General features: G+C 40.6%; 2 protein-coding genes across 2 annotated transcripts; one reads left to right on the top strand and one right to left on the bottom strand.

Moving 5' to 3' along the window:
* The first annotated feature begins 983 nt into the window (after positions 1–983).
* Positions 984–2386, top strand: LOC116614548 (cytochrome P450 3A2-like). Its single transcript, XM_032375668.2, has 2 exons — positions 984–1208; positions 1976–2386. Exons 1-2 carry the CDS (start codon positions 1151–1153, stop codon positions 2299–2301), a joined length of 384 nt encoding a protein of 127 aa, XP_032231559.2. The 5' UTR covers positions 984–1150; the 3' UTR covers positions 2302–2386.
* LOC5525240 (DNA ligase 4) lies at positions 2372–19743 on the bottom strand. Its single transcript, XM_048724143.1, has 29 exons — positions 19530–19743; positions 18326–18505; positions 17661–17728; positions 17102–17225; positions 15599–15625; positions 15349–15441; positions 14836–14940; positions 14434–14540; positions 13765–13845; positions 13325–13390; positions 13149–13198; positions 12733–12829; positions 12355–12414; positions 11224–11324; positions 10947–10999; positions 10822–10860; positions 10368–10463; positions 9692–9811; positions 8987–9066; positions 8585–8690; positions 8124–8279; positions 7896–7985; positions 7691–7779; positions 7494–7542; positions 7063–7221; positions 6679–6770; positions 5184–5226; positions 4887–4996; positions 2372–2646 (listed from the first exon to the last, which is right to left on the bottom strand). The coding sequence occupies exons 1-29, from the start codon at positions 19704–19706 to the stop codon at positions 2490–2492; spliced, it is 2775 nt and encodes a 924-aa protein (XP_048580100.1). The 5' UTR covers positions 19707–19743; the 3' UTR covers positions 2372–2489.
* Between the last annotated feature and the right edge of the window lie 178 nt (positions 19744–19921).

Genomic DNA, 19921 nt, shown 5'->3' with positions numbered 1-19921 from the left:
CGAAAAAAAGCGTTCTCGGGGACCCAGGGCGTCGCGGAGATGGGGCACACAGGGAGCGCGAGAACTAAGTTCTTTCTCGCGCGCTCCCTGTGTGCCCGATCTTCGCGAAGCCCTGGGTCCCCGAGGATGCAAAAAAAGCGTTGAACACTGCCGCCTCGATTAACAGAATGAAGTCATGCAGCCCACACTCAACGTACTCAACATTTTGACCTGTTTACGGAAACAGGGGCAGATAGATCTGGATCCTCGCCTGCTTTTTCTTCTCTATCATTTCACACTTCCGTACACAACCCTAAGTCACCCAAAGCATCCATTCCGATCGCCTTTTTTTAGCGAGGCACTTTCAATACTTAACTATGAAGTATCAGACTAATTGTCGGACCTCATTCGTGTGAGTATTTTGACGTTTTTTTTGTAAACATACCATTGCCCATGTCAGCCACACCTTTATTGTTTTCGTTTAATATTGAAAGGCACATAATGTGTTAAAATCTTGAAACAACCATCTAAAAACAAAGTTTAATATTTTATTTACTAAATTCCATCGAAAATATAGCATTGGCTTTCCCAAATTAGCCGATGGAAATGGATGCTTTTTCACACTTTGCTAGGATGACAAAATGGCGACTGACAGGCTGTTTAAAGGTAAATCAAGTGTTTGAGGAATACCTAGAAGCAGATTACTTAAATTGGAGTGGGAATCTCTTCTGAATATCTGTCAATCTTCACGTATCCTAAACCTATCCTCAGCAGAAAAAAAATCAGGCATCTTGACATTCCGGTATTTTGATGGATTTAGCATTTGAAATCGTACGAATTATTATGCGCTGCTTGGCAAATCTGGCAAAGAGACAACAGAATGACGAAAATAAAAATAATAATAAATGCTGCAAAGGGTAGTCCGCATCTGAAGTGTAACACTGGGCTACTCTGCATTTACATCACAAATTCTTAGGACTGCATTTGTAGAATATCACCATATTGTGGTTCTATACAGACTATCTGAATTTTTACTACTTCAGCATCGCATCCTAAAGCACAGTCCCGCTTGCAGGAGGAATTGGACTCACTCCTTCCATCTGCTGATGTCACGCTTGATGGTCATAACGAACTGGAATACCTGAATAAGTGCATCAAAGAGTCCCAACGGATGACCCCCGTCGGACTGGCTTTCTTCCGCGGGGCCACTAAAGCTACGAAGCTGGGAGGTGAGTGGAGCAACAAGCCAGCTTCAATTTCACTTTGAGAAGAGACCGTCAATGTGTCATAGCGACAATAGGTAAAGCTTGCGGGTAAAGAAAAAAGTAATCAAATAGTGAGTGACAATAGATATCAAATTATTAGGCCTGTAACAAGAATCTAAATTTTACCGAGGCAAAGTTAGCCACTGGATGATAAATCCAACAAATACTTTTCAATTGTGAAACACTAAACATCAAAATTTTACCGAGGCAGAGTTAGCCACTGGATGATAAATCCAACAAATAATTTTCAATTGTGAAACACTAAACATCAAAATTTTACCGAGGCGAGTACCTCACTTGCCTCATACTGGCTACGGCCCTGGCTATAGTTATCAAGCTAGGATGAGGTTTAAAAAAAGATTTTAATAGTAGCGTCTAAACATTCTGAGCGAGGTGTGACACAAATAACCAGGTGATCAAATCATATCGAAACGATCTATCAAGCTAGGGGATGATGGTAAATCACCCATCAGTCATAACGTTATAAAAAGGTTATAATAAAGTGGTAGAGGCAGAAGCCTTAAACTTAGGTGGTGAGTTAAATATTCCGGTCAATTAAGGTTATTTTGCGGAGCGTGTGAAAATCAACAGTATTGCTTTCAGTGCTCTGGATTTTTATCTTCTCCGTCTAGGTTAAACCATGCCAAAAGTCTCTGGATGCATTTCTTCTCCGTCATGAATATAACACCCCTAAATAAAGTTGGATGATGCTGTATTTATTCTTCGTCTAGGTTATGACATCCCTAAAGGTTCGGTGATCCTCCTTAATACGTACGGGGTCCATCATTCGACCAGCGTCTGGCCACACCCAGAGAAGTTCGACCCCTCGCGCTGGGAAGACCCTTCTACTGGTACCGGTTTCCGGTATACTCCATTTGGCGGCGGGGCAAGACGTTGCATTGGTTTACCATCGGCCATGGTGGAAATGAAGGGAATTCTAGCACTGCTTCTCAAACACTTCACGTTTACTCTCTGCGAGGATTTGCCTTTAAAGGCAGAGGTGAAGATAAGCTACGCCCCAAGGCGCATCTACTTCAAGATAAACAAACGGAATTAAAGTTCCGCAGTTAAATTAAACTTCCCTAAGATTTAATGTAAAACCCTCTATATATAAAAAAAAACTAAAATAATTTTAAAATTTATTTTGAAGGATGATGAATTTACAAATTATTCAGCGATATATGTTCAGCCTGGGGAGGTTCCTTTATTTTTTCTATGTATATGCAATATGCACACTATGCTGCACTAGCTAGCTGAAGTATACGCTCGAGGTGCAAATTGCCTTTCGGACAAGATTCTCTCGTTGCCAATTGATTGCGTTACCCAACTCTCTGTGACGAAGTGGTGTTTCTTCGGTCGATTTCGCATTATTTGCTGGTATGTCGGTAATCTTGACAAATCTCTAATGAGCAAAAGCACAAATATATGTCAATGTTAAACGCACAGAGTAGAGTCAAATCACTTCTCTTTCTACTCCCGTCCATCGCACCAGCTTTCTCTCCCTCCGCCCCCGTTGCCTTCAACCCTCCATCGCACCAGCTTTCTCTCCCTCCGACCCCGTTGCCTTCAACCCTCCATCGCACCAGCTTTCTCTCCCTCCGACCTCGTTGCCTTCAACCCTCCATCGCACCAGCTTTCTCTCCCTCCGCCCCTGTTTCCTTCAACCCTCCATCGCACCAGCTTTCTTTCCCTCCGACCCCGTTGCCTTCAACCCTTCATCGCACCAGCTTTCTCTCCCTCCGATACCGTTTCCTTCAACCTACCTTCGCACCAGCTTTCTCTCCCTCCGCCCCCGTTGCCTTCAACCCTCCATCGCACCAGCTTTCTCTCCCACCGCCCATGTTGCCTTCAACCCTCCATCGAACCAGCTTTCTCTCCCTCCGCCCCCTTCCCTTCAACCCTCCATCGCACCAGCTTTCTCTCTGTCCCCGTTGCCTTCAACCCTCCATCGCACCAGCTTTCTCTCTGCCCCCGTTGCCTTCAACCCACCATCGCACCAGCTTTCTCTCTGCCCCCGTTGCCTTCAACCCTCCATCGCACCAGCTTTCTCTCCCTTTGCCCCCGTTGCCTTCAACCCACCTTCGCACCAGCTTTTTCTACCTCCGCCCCTGTTTCCTTCAACCCTCAATCGAACCAGCTTTCTCTCCCTCCGCCCCCTTCCCTTCAACCCTCCATCGCACCAGCTTTCTCTCTGCCCCCGTTGCCTTCAACCCTCCATCGCACCAGCTTTCTCTCTGCCCCCGTTGCCTTCAACCCTCCATCGCACCAGCTTTCTCTCTTCCCCCGTTGCCTTCAACCCTCCATCGCACCAGCTTTCTCTCCCTTTGCCCCCGTTGCCTTCAACCCACCTTCGCACCAGCTTTTTCTACCTCCGCCCCTGTTTCCTTCAACCCTCAATCGAACCAGCTTTTTCTCCAGCTGTGGAGAAAAAGACAGTGGCGGAGGGAGAGAAAGCTGGTGCGATGGAGGGTTGAAGGAAACAGGGGCGGAGGGAGAAAAAGCTGGTGCGAAGGTGGGTTGAAGGCAACGGGGGCAAAGGGAGAGAAAGCTGGTGCGATGGAGGGTTGAAGGCAACGGGGGAAGAGAGAAAGCTGGTGCGATGGAGGGTTGAAGGCAACGGGGGCAGAGAGAAAGCTGGTACGATGGAGGGTTGAAGGCAACGGGGGCAGAGAGAAAGCTGGTGCGATGGAGGGTTGAAGGGAAGGGGGCGGAGGGAGAGAAAGCTGGTTCGATTGAGTGTTGAAGGAAACAGGGGCGGAGGTAGAAAAAGCTGGTGCGAAGGTGGGTTAAAGGCAACTGGGACAAAGGGGGAGAAAGCTGGTGCGATGGAGGGTTGAAGGCAACGGGGACAAAGAGAAAGCTGGTGCGATGGAGGGTTGAAGGGAAGGGGGCAGAGGGAGAGAAAGCTGGTTCGATTGAGGGTTGAAGGCAACATGGGCGGTGGGAGAGAAAGCTGGTGCGATGGAGGGTTGAAGGCAACGGGGGCGGAGGGAGAGAAAGCTGGTGCGAAGGTAGGCTGAAGGAAACGGTATCGGAGGGAGAGAAAGCTGGTGCGATGGAGGGTTGAAGGCAACGGGGTCGGAGGGAAAGAAAGCTGGTGCGATGGAGGGTTGAAGGAAACAGGGGCGGAGGGAGAGAAAGCTGGTGCGATGGAGGGTTGAAGGCAACGAGGTCGGAGGGAGAGAAAGCTGGTGCGATGGAGGGTTGAAGGCAACGGGGTCGGAGGGAGAGAAAGGTGGTGCGATAGAGGGTTGAAGTGAAGGGGGCAAATGGAGAGAAAGCTGGTGCGATGGAGGGTTGAAGGAAACAGGGGCGGAGGGAGAGAAAGCTGGTGCGATGGATGGTTGAAGGAAACAGGGGCGGAGGGAGAAAAAGCTGGTGCGAAGGTGGGTTGAAGGCAACGGGGGCAAAGGGAGAGAAAGCTGGTACGATGTAGGGTTGAAGGCAACGGGGGCAGAGAGAAAGCTGGTGCGATGGAGGGTTGAAGGCAACGGGGGCAGAGAGAAAGCTGGTGCGATGGGGGGTTGAAGCTTTCTGGCAGAACAAGGGGGGGAGTTTAGACCCCCTAAACCCCCCTAAATCCGCTACTGTCACCTCTACTGTGCAGCAATTTCCTTTCTATTTATCACCATAGCAACCCACCGGTCATCAAACACCACATGTGTCACTGTCTCGTCAAACCGCTCTTGTATGTGGGCGCCATGGCAACGAAGCTCAAGAGCTGTCAGCTCTAGACTACAGTCGGGGATCACCTGCAAGAAAGATTGAACAAGTTGGTAAATGTTCAAAACACTCAAAAAAATTATCTGTGGTAATTTGACTTATTACAGAGTGCCGGAAAAGCAAAACATCGAAAATTACATTGCCTTCAAATTGGTTTGATGTATTGGAGGTTAAAAAAAAAAACTAACAAAATAAGAGAGGTTGAGCCATTCCTACCGTGTCTGGGTTATCAATATCTTTGAGCTTGTCAAGGTAGACCCTAGATGACAAAAACATACCGGTTATCCACTGTCTCTTTTTCCTATTGATGCATGAAGTAGTGAGCGCTCGTTTTGGATTATGAAGAACCGATGTGCAAATGTGGACTAAAATTTAGCACTGTATATAAATAGACTATACCCAGTACATTCATATAGACTACACCCAATATATTCATATAGACTATACCCTATACAATCATATAGGCTATACCCCATAAATTTATATAGACTATATCCAATACATTCATATAGAATATACGCAATACATTTATATAAACTTAACACAATATATTCACATAGACTATACCCAATACAATCATATACACTATAACCAAAACATTCATATAGAATATACCCAAAACATTTATATAGACTATACCCAATACATTCATATAGACTATACCCAATACATTCACATAGACTATACCCAATACATTCACATAGATTATACCCAATACAATCATATAGACTATACCCAATACATTCATATAGACTATACCCAATACATTCACATAGACTATACCCAATACATTCACATAGACTATACCCAATACATTCACATAGACTATACCCAATACATTCACATAGACTATACCCAATACAATCATAGACTATACCCAATATATTCATATAGAATATACCCAATACATTCACATAGACTATACCCAATACATTCATATAGACTATACCCAATACATTCATATAGACTATACCCAATACAATCATATAGACTATACCCAATACATTCACATAGACTATACCCAATACAATCATATAGACTATACCCAATACAATCATATAGACTATACCCAATACATTCATATAGACTATACCCAATACATTCACATAGACTATACCCAATACATTCACATAGACTATACCCAATACATTCACATAGACTATACCCAATATATTCATATAGACTATACCCAATACATTCATATAGACTATACCCAATACATTCATATAGACTATACCCAATACATTCACATAGACTATACCCAATACATTCACATAGACTATACCCAATACATTCACATAGACTATACCCAATATATTCATATAGACTATACCCAATACAATCATATAGACTATACCCAATACATTCATATAGACTATACCCAATACATTCACATAGACTATACCCAATACAATCATATAGGCTATACCCAATAAATTTATATAGACTATACCCCAAAAAATTTAAATAGACTATACCCAATACATTCACATAGACTATACCCAATACAATCATATAGGCTATACCCAATAAATTTATATAGACTATACCCCAAAAAATTTAAATAGACTATACCCATTACATTCACATAGACTATACCCAATACAATCATATAGGCTATACCCAATAAATTTATATAGACTATACCCCAAAAAATTTAAATAGACTATACCCAATGCATTCAAAGAAAGTTGCTAGCTGCATTGCCTACCTGCATGTACGGAACAAGTTGTGGGGTGTGCTGGCGGGAAAATACCGCTGCTCTATGTCAGCAATCTCCTTTGCAGTTATACTAATGTCATCCTATGTGAAAAAGGTGAACCATTTATCCGTGTTATCTCTTGTTAGAAGACGAAAATGAGTTTGAAAGAAAGGCTAAAAGCTACTGTAAATCCTTTATATTTTATATACTCTAGGTTTTGATTGGGGTGGCTGCGAATTGAGCTAAGGTAAAGCACTGAGTCCAAAGTTTGGGAATTTTTCTACATTATAGGAGGCCATTTTGAACATACGTTGCATACGGTAGCTGTTTGATTGACTGTTGGCATTACATTTTAAATCTCACAAATAGAAGACTAATACAGGACGTACTCACATTGGCGATATTGTGGAAAACTGTCTTTAGCGAATCCGCGGTTGCATCACACGTGAAGCTGTCACCATGGCGATCATACTCCTCTCGGAACTTTGCGGTTGTTGCTGATGACGTATGTAGCATCTGAGCAGGTTGCCATGGCAGCAGCTTGGCCTGGTTCTAGATAAGAGAAATGGTAACTATGAAAATATTAAGCAAAAGATGTAACGTTTGTTGATGCAAATAAGAAAAAGGGCATCTGTGAGTATAGAAGAAAAACATGACGTAATATAATGCAATAAAATTATATTCACCAATTATCATATTCCCCTTGTTACTGCATTGATTCACTTGTTTTATTCATGCTATCTCATTTATTCTTACAGGATTCTCTAGCCAAACACCCCAAATAGGGAAAATGTTGAGTACAAAGATAGCATAAAAACTCTCACCATACAATCGATAAGCCATGCTGCTTGTACGACGTCAAATCGCCCGTCTCTACAAACAATCAAAATATGAAATTATCTGTCGAACCACCAGCACATTAACAACATAGTATCAATGTTCGGAGAATGGCTTGTTGCTAAACCCCACTAGAACATAATAAATGCAACGTTTTATTATAAATGTCATTGACACCACTTACTTGATAATATTTCCTAAGCGAACATTAGGTCGATCGGCTATAGTGCAGTAAGTCTCAGGTCCCGGGATCTGCGTGAATGTTCCACCGTGCTGCAAATAAAGGTAGCCAAGGTTAATGGGAGGCGTAGAGCGTGGTGAAGGGTTAACTTGTAAAGGCAGTGTGGTTCAAATAAGGTCTGCAAGGACACGCCTCCAAATGATCTTACCTGTGTTATCATTTTCTCCAGGGAGTGTTTTGGGTGAGAGGCAGGTCCATTCACAATACAGAACTCCTTTCCTTCGAAAAGCTTCGATACCTATGAACAGCAATTTAAAAGCCAAAGGTAATGAAAGTGCTACACGCAAGTACTGACTGTGGCGCGACACTTACACGCGTGTGCTCCGCGCGCGACTGCGTGATGCAAAAAGGGCTACACATTACTTTGCAGATTTACCTTTGCCACGGTTGATACCTCCGAAGGTTTAAACTGCGGTGCGACACTCACGCGCGTTTGTTCTGCGCGCTTTTGCGTGGTGCGGCTTCTCTTTTTGGCTGGAGCAGACTCCTCTCCCAGACTGGTGTGACGAGAGGTTAGCTTGCCTTCCGCTTTCTACAAAATCAAAATCTTGGTAGTTCGTTATACCATAGCCAGGCGCTACGGCTGGGCTTGGCAAGCATGCGTACTGAACCATGTCCTCGCAACTTAGCGCAAAAAAGAAAATAATGGATTAACACTAGATTTTACACCCTTTCGCTGAGCACTCTGTCTGCATACGTATCTTCTTTAGCCTTTAGAACTTCAGGTACTCCTGTTAGGCTAATATGATTAGCCTAATTAGCGAATTGTGAAAGGTAATGAGATTTTGCAATTCTACTTATGAACAAGTGCAAAAAGTCTTTGGAGCGTGTGGCTACCTTTAGGAGTTGTTCCAGTCCTGATAGGTCCAGGCAGTCGTACCAGGATTTATCGTGTCTAACACATTCCAACCGCGGAAATCGTAGCGTGAATCCTGCCCTGTATCTAGAAGACACCATGACGCCAGACTCAAATACAAAAAGGTGTACCTAGTCATTAATCTACGACGCCACCATCAGACAAAGTTTCTTCCAAAGTTTCCCAACAAAAAAGCCGATAAGGGTGGCCTTAATACGCGTGCAATAATATGCAAGGGTAAGCACTTTTTCCCAAAACGAATTCCTAAAATGCCATTTCGTTAACCACTTCATTCAGTCATCTTTTATGATAAGTACATAGTATTTGCGTGAGATGGTACGTCGTGTCACGTCACGTCACTTCACATCATGTACACGACTTACTTTTCGCTGGGTGTGATCTCAGCTGCTTTGATCTGAACAACTTTAGACTTTGAGGGTTCGATCCACACGTCAGGCTTTTCCTATCAGACAAAACAAAGCAAATGATGCGATCGAGCTAACTCGTTCTCTTCTCTTCTAACTTGTAATAAATGAATCAAAAGCCAAATATAACAACGTTTGATTAACCTCTACAATGGTCGCAGTTAGCCTGGTTCTTCTTGGCCATACAAATAGACTTGGAACCGCCGGTTAGTCTTAATGGGTTTTTACCCTCGGTACCCTTACTCATCGATCCTTAGTCTTTAAATGCGACGCGCGCTACCGTGGCCACCAATTCCTTTTTCTCTTAAAAAATCTTTGCCAACTAAAATACCAGAATCCAAATTGTGATTGGCATAAATTTCATAACTTGGAAATACGTTTAACAAGGTTTGGTCCGGTTCAAGTCTTATATTTCCTGGGGAACGTATAGGAACTTTTTGTTAGGGCAGACACTCTTGGGATGTTTAGCCTGATTGAAGAGCTGGCAGCGTGACATAGCTGATACCTTAAATCATGGTGTGAAGCAGACACTCTTGGGGGGTTTAGCCTGAATGAAGAGCTGGCAGCGTGACATAAGCTAATACCTTAAATCCTGGTGTGAAGCAGACACTCTTGGGGGGTTTAGCCTGAATAAAGAGCTGGCAGCGTGACATAAGGTAATACCTTAAATCCTGGTGTGAAGCAGACACTCTTGGGGGGTTTAGCCTGATTGAATGGCTGCCAGTGCGGCTTCAGCTGTTGTCCCAGCTCATCCAACTCATTCATCGTATAACCTGACCCAACCTGAAAAGACAGGTTACATCCATAAGACAACTTATAAAACCCAGCAGGAAAAATAGAGTAGTACTCCTTGGTAAGACCAGGTAACATCATAAGTAAAAGCGCCTGTGTCATCAAACTCTCGGTTTCCGGGTTTATACCAACATGTATATAACTTGGCAACAATACGCTATACCTATATTCTTCATCTCAGGAAAGTTAATACTAAAAACAAGCTAGGGGAATTTAATGCTAGGGGCAGTTCAGAAATTATTGCACCCGTCACACCAGTGAACGACAAAAAATAAAATCATAAATAAAACTAAACCCTTTAAAAAAAAAAGAATTCTGGCTTTTTTCGTAAGCGTTGAATAAGTTGCTTTTTGGTGTTGTTATTTTGCTACTAAAAGCCAGTCATGTGATCTCTTTGCGCAAGTTCTATTGTTACTGCGCCCAGTAATTATGACACTATTAGGAGGCTTAAAAACTATGCAGGATTTGGATACCATGACACCCGGACGTAATGTCCAAGTAAAATACAAGGTTATTGCAGCTTTAATATAGAGTAGACATGACATACTTTACAGAGGGAATAGAATTGAGATGGTTTTTCGCCGCGACGGTCGCTCGGCACTGCAACTGCGCATAAGAAGTGAGACACCATTCCTTGGCGACGCTGGTGAGTGAAAGATAGGAATCAGAAGAATGTGTGATTTTGATTCAACCGTGAACATTGTAATCATCTTAGTCATTGATCGAGTCAGCCATTGAAGGGTTTCCGTCGCTAAAGCATTGTAGTGATCGATAACTGATGGAAAAATGATAGGAGGAAATGTCTGTAGGGGTTTACAACACTGTAGTCATGTTAAGCTTTATTCAAGTACGCCCTTCGATTATGGACACGTTTATGGTCCCCACAAAATCACGGCGCTACAAGAGATCAAAATTCCTGCTTTCTGAAAGGCAAATGAGTCATAAAGTATCTGACTTATCTTCATGTCCATATTTGCGGTCGTGAGGACCCAAGGCCTTACCCCAACACCGAAATATCCTCCAACGATGACAACATCGAGCTGGAAAACACACAGAACACGCAGTCACTCATGCGCATGCGCAATACGTCTAGCCTCCTATTTCTGACGTCATTAGCAAAACTTACGTCATCACTTAGGCTCGCGACATACTCCGGCTTTATCTTGAGCCACCCACCACCTGACAAAAGAAACGTCGTGTTTGTGATGCTATAGACATTCAAGGTCCTAGTGTTTGAAAGGGTTACATGTCTAGCTGTCGCAACCGCTCTCTTTCATTCCATCTTTTAGAATATGCCCTGGCACACAAATTGGGGTTGAACTGTTATGCTAATGCCTTTACGGTGTTACGTCTAACTTACCTTAACATGCCTGTTATGCTGTTACGATGTTACGACATCTTACCGTTTCTGACGTTGGGTTTGTAGACAGAGTCTCGTGACTTAACTACCAAGCCTTCCTCGCGTCGATCGATTGCTTCATTCAAAGACTTGATCACTTCTTCACTGTTAAAACAGTAAAACACGACTGATAAAAGCACTATTAGGATCTACGAACAGTCCCCAATAATATGCTGTTCTTATTACTTGGGTTGCAATTGACAGAATGTACCGTGTAAACAGTGCCAGCATCGGCTGGCGCCGCTACATTAAGAACAAGGAAATGCTTGGAACGCTTGGTTAAAAACAAGGAAATGTTAGCACATATTTCAAACAGCGCCAGAGTTCCTAGGCCAGCGTCTCGCCAGCTTAATGTTCGCTAGCAATATTGGTGCTGTTAGAGAAGGCCAGTAATGACGCCATTTTATGCGATCGCATAACATCATTATACCATCTCACTCATAGAATCCATTTCCATCGACATGATGGAAAAAAATGACATGACGCTTCAAATAAGCCCATTTCAGTGAGTAAACACAATATAAAAAAATATCATTTTTTTTAATTTATGCGACTTTTTTGTAAAGCATCATTAAGATTTGAGCTTTTCCCTGAGCCCATACATAACACAAGGATGATCAAGGAAAAAAATATTTTAAAAAGCCAAAATCTGGTTATGGGCATTTGGGCCTCACGTTATTTTCCGGAATCCAAAGAACAGATGGCCATTGTAAGAAATTGTGTCTTCTTTCTCTATCTGGAATTGCGCATTTTCCTGTTTTTTTTTCTTCATGTCATTCATATCAGCTAATTCAAGCGGGTGATTGAGATGCCTTTAATAAAATATTGTTAATAAGGTATTTAACTTTAATCGTTGGTGTTTTTTTTAAAGTTTTCTTGCAAATAAACCAATGTATTGTCAATTGCAAATAATGATAATAAAGGAGTGGTTGATCGATATTCTTTAAGGAGCTTTCTTTTATTCACTGGAGCAAATGCCCAGTGCATTTACAGGACACAATGACATAATTTCCTTTCATTCCTCGTCACTTTATTCTTTCCCCTCTATCCCTCCTCTGACTGAAAAGATGTACAATAGTTGTCAATATAAGAATGCATGAAATACATTTTACCACAATTTCAAGGAAATACTTACTTTGATGATGCATTTTGTCTTTCAACAAATTGAAGGAACCCTAGACGAGGCTTAAAAACCCTAAGAGATAAAAATGCATCATTGAGCATGCTTCTATAACCTCCCATTTGTGGGTGGCAGCGAGCGACGCGTGCCTAAAAATGACTGCCAAAACTTCTGTAGAAATTAATGTACTTCTGGGTATTTCTGAATAAATAGTAGTAAATAGTAAAATAGAATAAATAACAGTAAATAGTAAAACAGTAACTTTTTTTTCATGTACAATAAGCACCAAAAGGATATTTTCATCAGACCTTTCTCAAATTTTCTTCAATGATTCTCCTGAAGTATAATTAATAATTCTTGAAAACAATTGAAATTAACTGTATGATAACTCACGTTTCAAGGAGTTTGAGGCGTTCATGCAATGGTGTGTTGGCAAGCTTTTTTCCATTGTACAGGAGAACATCAAAGACAACAAAGCAGGGCTGACGAACTGAGGATAACCAAAATAAGGATATTTAGCGAACTGAGGATAACTAAAATAAGGATATTTAGCGATCTGAGGATAAACAAAATAAGGATATTTAGCGACCTGGAGATAACTAAAATAAGGATATTTAGCAAACTGAGGATAACCAAAATATGGATATTTAACAAACTGAAGAAAACTAAAATAAGGATATCAAGCGAACTGAAGATAACTAAAATAAGGATATTTAGTGAACTGAAGATAACTAAAATAAGGATATTTAGTGACCTAAGGATAACTTAAGGATCATTAGTACAGATATTAGAGGATTATGATCACATACCAGCATTAAAGGTAGCTGCTGACTTGACATCCACATGCATTGCTTTAGTACTAAAATATATTAAGACAGGCGAGTTACTGGAAGGTGATTTTATAGGCGAAGCAAAGAGTGTGTCATCATTCCTTACACCAGACTAATAAATGTTTGACAACATAACACATTGCTTGTGTACTTACATAAAAATTTCATTGGATGTGTCATAAACCAACATCTCTCCATCCAGAATGCACGAATGGATTGACCTGGAGAGGAAATAGATATCTATTGGATAATACTTAACATGAATAACAACACAAAAACATTGATTTCAATAAAAAAAAAGATCAACCAAGCAAACTTTTTCTAGAACAAAATCAATTTAGGTAATGAAAATGAAAAAGTGTTTTAACTGCCATTTCTATGTACTTAGGGTAAAAACACCCGGTTCACTTACAGGACCTATTCTAGCCAGGTTGTGTTGGTTGCGGGATGAGATACATAACCAGTCTAAAAATCATATCAGGCCCATAATATATGTGAAGTCTGGGAAGCTGACTGGATATTAACCCTCAGCAAGTCACCTTGGATATGGTAGAATCACTTTTATGGTTACGTCAGTCCTGAATTTTTAGAATACCTTTCAAAACAGTCATTGATCTTTGGAGTGAGGCAACCCTCACGGGAATTCTCTCCAAAAGTATGAGTGAAGTCATTTCCCCTGGAAACATTAAAACCATGTAAGATCAAACTCCTCCCTCTGGGATGCTTAGGCTGGTCGAGTTATAATAAGCCAAGCATTTGCCTTTGTTCTATCTACCCCTATCATCATCTGTTTGTCAAGTTTTTTGAGTTTTGAGTAACAAACTCGCATCCAGGGTACAAGCACCTATACTAACTAAGCAACTATTGAGATGGGATGTGCCTGAGCTCATTTTATTTTTATTTTTAAAACGATTTAGACACTATGCAAGCGCATACACAGGGGGGTGGGCAGGGGGTGCCCCGTGGCGGGCAAAAAGTGGGTCATGTCTTATTAAGGAATCTTCAAATACAAGGCTTTTTCCATATGATACCTATGACTGTACCACCTTAATCGGCCAACTGGGTACATGCCTGAGATGTACAGTGGATGCTTTGGCTCTGGCATTTTCCTAGTCTCCTTTGCAGTGGTTTGTGTTGGAGTCGAACAAATGGCTGCAAAGGAGACTAGCATTTTGTTTCCATTTGCAAATAAGGTATTTTCAGATAGAGGTACTTGTATAAGGTCAAGTGGATAAAGTTTCAAGTATGAGTAAAAAAGACTCACCCTCTGCTGAAATACCGGTATTTGTCACCATGCTTGTGAAGGATGAACCTTTCTCCATCCATCTTGGTCTCAATGTAAAATGGTTGATTCTTCATCAAATCCTCTACCTAAAACATTCATCAAACAATACTTCTAGCATCAATAAACAAGAAGATGGCGAATTTAAAGAGTGGAGTCCAGTGAGTATGTCACAGTCCGATCCAAAGACTACATTTTTTCAATCTTCAAAAGGATGAGGTGAGGCTATTTTTTCAAATAATGCACAATGTGACTATGAAGTATGTCTTATATTTTAAACAGTACTTAACAGATTGTTGTGTAAACAAGGAAAGTTGACATCTTTAACATAATAACAAAAGGCACATATATTAAAATTAACTTTCAACATGTATGAATTCTGACCTGATTCAGGGGACTCCACTGTGCAAGCATGGGCCTGAATGCTGAGAAAATAGTTATTTCTGCTTCGTTCATGCGGACACTAGGATCATGAAGATCCATGCAAACCTATCAACATAAGCATGACAAGTTGAACACATCTCATAGTGAATAACTCTGATTCAATGACAAGCATTCATCTAGCATGCATTGTTGTCTTTCTTATTCAGGTTCCATATTAGGTGCTTTACCAGGCTATAGTACATGGTCGATCTAGAAAAGAGTGCCCATGTTCAAGTTTTCCCTGCTAGATGAAATGCAGCACTGCTGTTACAGACATTAAGGTTACAAACACATGATTTAATACACCTTTTTGCAAACAAGCCCTTGTTTTGGGCTCAGCAATACCTTGTATAAGTTGTGACAGGTGTTGAATACTGTAGGTCAAGGTAATTGGGTTTAAACAGTTGATAAGTTGTTGGATTACAGGTGCTTTTATGGTCCAGGGAACTGGGGTAAAATTAACTGATAGCCTACCTTGGATAAGTTGTTACAGGTATTGTAATGATCAAGGGCATCAGGATGAAAGACAGCAAATACCGAATTTTCTCCCAAACCCATCTTCAGCTCCTGTTTTGGAAAAAAAAATATTCATAATAGGGTACATACTTTTTTAAATAATATAAATATACAAAAATTATAAATGCTGATTGGTCAATTATTTATGGAGAAATAGTAAATAAACAAATCCTTAATGTACTTAATGTCTGTAAAGACAACAACTCACCTTTAGAATGATTCTGATGAGCCATTTCTATAATATAGAGCAAGGGTCGATGTTACAATTGTTAGTTGATGATCATTATATATGGTTCTCTTATTGGCAAAAATAACAGATCTTCTACCTTTTGGCTTATTGCCTCAATACAGTATAGATCTACAAAGCAGAAGCACCATTTTACATCTTGAAGGCATCTTCTTATAATATATCACATTGTTTTCTTTAACACATTGACCCCTCAACCGGCCTGTACCAGCTTTGGGAAGTACCCACAACCCAAAAAATTCATAAATTCAAAATAAACACAACAAGATGAAGATACTCCGGCATCAGTCTAAGGGATAAATGGTCTTGCAGATATGCATCCAACCAAGGTGTTGGCATCTACTCTTAAGCCAAATAATAGCACAGGTTCTTTGACAAATCTCAAATCAAACAAGGAGAGAAAAGCAGAATCACCCCTCTCAATAAAACGCTCAAATAACCACACAAGGGAGAGAGATCAGCAAACACAGCTCAAGACACAAATAGATACCTTTATTCTGATCCTCCAGGTACATTTCCTTGGCCTCAAAACACAATGTCCATTCCTTGAAGGATTGTACAACCACGAAAATATCTTTACGTATTGCAAAGCATTCTGGGAGATCCAGGGGAAAATTCACGAGGGGAGGGCCAGTCAACACTCCTCTCCCCAAAGTCAGATGGTTTTTTATAAGTCTTTTCACCCCGAAGCCAAACAAATCAATTCCAGGTCATACAGACCCAGAATAGCAGTGTAAACAATTTTGCAATCAATTTGGTTTCAGAAAAGACAGCATTTAGGAGAGCTGTGGTGATTCATTAGAAAATTATTTTCTCATCCGGGCAAAGCCAAACAAGAAAAAATCATCATGAATCCACCTTTGCTTGCAAATTTCCATAAGCAAAGCACTCAATTATGCCCCAAAAGACTTCATGATGTCCTGAGACACTCTCCTAATATGCTCATAGCTGTACTTTTGATGAAAAAAACAAGCAACCATCAAATTGTGCTGGCTTCAGCACAACGACGAGGGATTACAAGTGGGGACCGCAAAGCACTGTTGGAAAGCGTGGATACCGCTGACTAGGTGCAGCTGTGTTTGACTTTGACGGGCTGTATAAAACTCAGAATAGGGGGGTATCTGTTTTCAGTCTGTTTTTTGTAAATTCAGCTAAAAAATAGCCAGGAGTCAATGGGTTAAGAAACAAAATATATTTCAAGTACTTGTATTACTGTATTTGTATCTTAACCTTTAAAAAGGGTGATAGTGTAGAAGTATTTTCTTGTTAATTTTGCTAAAAAAAGTCCTAAGAAATAAATGCAATAAAGCACAATCTGTAGAAGTCTACATAATTAAAGATCTAGAATCTGAGACTGTTTTCAAGTTTCCCAAAAATTTCCAAAACCTTATTTTTTTTAGATTTTTAAATTTTCAATTATATTTTTACAAAAATAAATACATGGAAACCATGTATAATACAAACCACTTCTTTGGCACTAGATTTCCGCAGAAGCATCTGAATGGACATCTTGACATTGTCTCTCTTCTTCTCAAGATTAGCATTGGCCATGTCATCTAACAGCTTGTTTACCTCTTCAATTTTCAAACTTGAAAAAACAAAACATGAAGGGCTTTGTGTACTTCATCTACTGTATGTAGCTGCCCAGGTGTATAGGCAAGGGAGTAGTGAGGATGGGTGCTTTGTGAACTTCACTCTCTCTCAAGAAGATAAACAATATTAATACTAAGACTTTTCTGAAAAAGATGAATCATGAGAAAACTTTCTAATAAAAGATTATTATTATAACAATAAAAAATAAATAAATTTGCTTAGATTCTTAAAGCATGCACAGCTTTCTTAGCTTTCAAATATAGGAATATTAGAACTGTTTAAACCAACAAGTAGCAGCAGCTATATATACATATATTATAAATGTGTTTCTCAACATAACAGCCATGACTAAAGACTTGGTGTTTAGGACACCAGCCTTTTTTTCCAAATCACGCAATATAACAAATAGGACTGTTGTACAAAAGCTTACCTTCCCTTTTCTGGACAACGGTCCTTTAAAACAAAGTATGCAACACTCGCAAAGTCACCCTGGCTATCCTGTGAAAAAAAGGTAATGTCAGTTCTTATGTCAGTAACATCCATTACAGAACACCAGATCTTCCCAGGGGGACTAATAAAAACAGACGGAGTGAAAAAATCGGCAAAATCGATTTTTACCGTAAAGGAGGGCATTTTGGGTGTCATCAACAGAAATTTTTACTTCTAAGAGATGGAAAATTGGGTTGAGTTGAAGGATTTTTTAACCCTAAGAGATGGCAGAATCAGAAAAAAAAATTACACACCCCCTTAGGAATAGCAGTTGATCAATTTTATACCCTAAGAGATGGTAAAATTATAAAATCCTTCGACATACCTAAAGGGATGGCAGAGTCAAAATTTTATACCATCAAAGATGTGACGATCACCCCTGTCTACCTTTATGGAAAGTCACCCCCCCCCCCCCTGAGAGATCCACACAATAAGGGCCAGATAACCAGATAACAAAATAACCAGCACAAAAATAACCTTCAAAGATACTCTAAAGAATTTATGGGGGTAATCCCTCTTATTTCTTATCATCTCTTCTTTTGAAATTAATGGCAAGAAAAATGGAAACTTCAACTCCCTCAATTTGATCCTCATTTAATTCATCACCTGTTTGGAGGAGGATGGATGTCGATAGTTCAGTAATTTGCATCCACTGCTGCTATCCTTACCAAGGCTCATGACATCAATAATGTACTTAGCGAAGATGTTTTCTTTCATGCCATAAGCAGGGCGATCCTTATCCAGATGTGGCAACAGTAGACGCAACAATGGAAACAATGAGTCTGTCTAAAATAATGAATAATAACATGGTTTTAGATATTGCTCAGTGGAAGAGTGGAGCCTAAATGTAGGATAAATAACACCAGGCAGTTCTTACAACTTAACACATACACAGCTCCATTATATATATATATATATTTTTTTTTTTCCTGTCCTAATAAAGGGATGTAAAATAAAATAAACTTTATTTGGTTAAATTATAACCTTTGTTAACCTAGGTGATGTTTGGCCCTCTCTGGCTATAGGAACCCCCTCGTTTTTCACAGCCACCTCTCCTAACTTTTAATTTCTAGGATTCAGCTTTTTAAGTAACTTCTTTTAGGACGGATTAGGAAGGGTGAAACACTCAACAGCCCTAAGCCGTAGGAAGTACCAGTTATTTTGAATAAATACACATCACAAAGCAATAAAAGCTTATTGTCACCTTTATTCTAGGATAAAATACAATTACGAGGGGTGATTGTGAAAGTATTCAAACCAAGTACTGAGACTGAGATAGCCCAGAGCATGGCTGTGGCGTAGCACATTTAGTGCAACTTTTGAATCAATGTTGATCCCAATGCATTTGTATCAACACGAACAGGCAATTTGATTCGGCATGACAGGAGCACTGTTTATGAATGGGTGCTTAGGGATGTTGCACCGATGTTAGGGGCTTGGATTGCATAGCTGTCAACTCTCCCGCAGAGTTTCAAGATTTTGAACCTTTTCTCAAACCTAATTTACTTAAAAATATCCATACATATACTGTATTCTCTTAGTATCTCTGATACATTTACTGTATCTTTTCAAGATTTTTCCTAAAGCGAGGTTGACAGCTATGGGATTGCAACAAGAAGAAATCACGAGGTGACTCTTTTTATAACATTTCTTTTCTTTTCTACTAGGGGGAATACAACTCCACAACCCTTTAGATCGGCAATTGAATCAAACATGCATCTCGCATGTTTGCGACTAGTAGAACCATGTCTCTTAAGAAAGTAACAGCTAGAATTATAACGTGAACACTATGGTTGCTGCCCGGACTCACAGTTTTTGTGCTACCGTGAATCCTGCGATGAGCTTCTCTCCAGCTAGAAATAAGCTTCCTTAAAGGATCCCTTTTCTTTTCTATGCTTCCTTTGGCTTCACAGATCCTCTCCATCGCCATGCAAAAGTTGAAAAATGGGACTTGTGAAGCTACAGACGGGCTCCTGGAATCCGCCATCTTGAATTCGCGCAAACGATGCCACAGGGAGCCCAAAAAGAACAGTTCTTTTGGAGGAGATTTTGGTTGAAATTCCAGTATGACTTTCCTATGTCCCAGAATTTCCGGGGTGACTTAGGGAAAGTTTATTTATTATCCCGAGAGGGGGAGGGGGGGCGTGAGAATACTGTGGGGGAGCCTCGAGAAATTCCCAATTTCTAAAGGGGGGGCGTCGA

This window comes from Nematostella vectensis, chromosome 2 (genome assembly GCF_932526225.1).
Source record: "Nematostella vectensis chromosome 2, jaNemVect1.1, whole genome shotgun sequence".
In the NCBI taxonomy this organism is placed as follows: Eukaryota; Metazoa; Cnidaria; class Anthozoa; order Actiniaria; family Edwardsiidae; genus Nematostella; species Nematostella vectensis.
The sequence above is the reverse complement of the archived record's forward strand: the minus strand, read 5'-3'. Positions and strand labels throughout refer to the sequence as shown.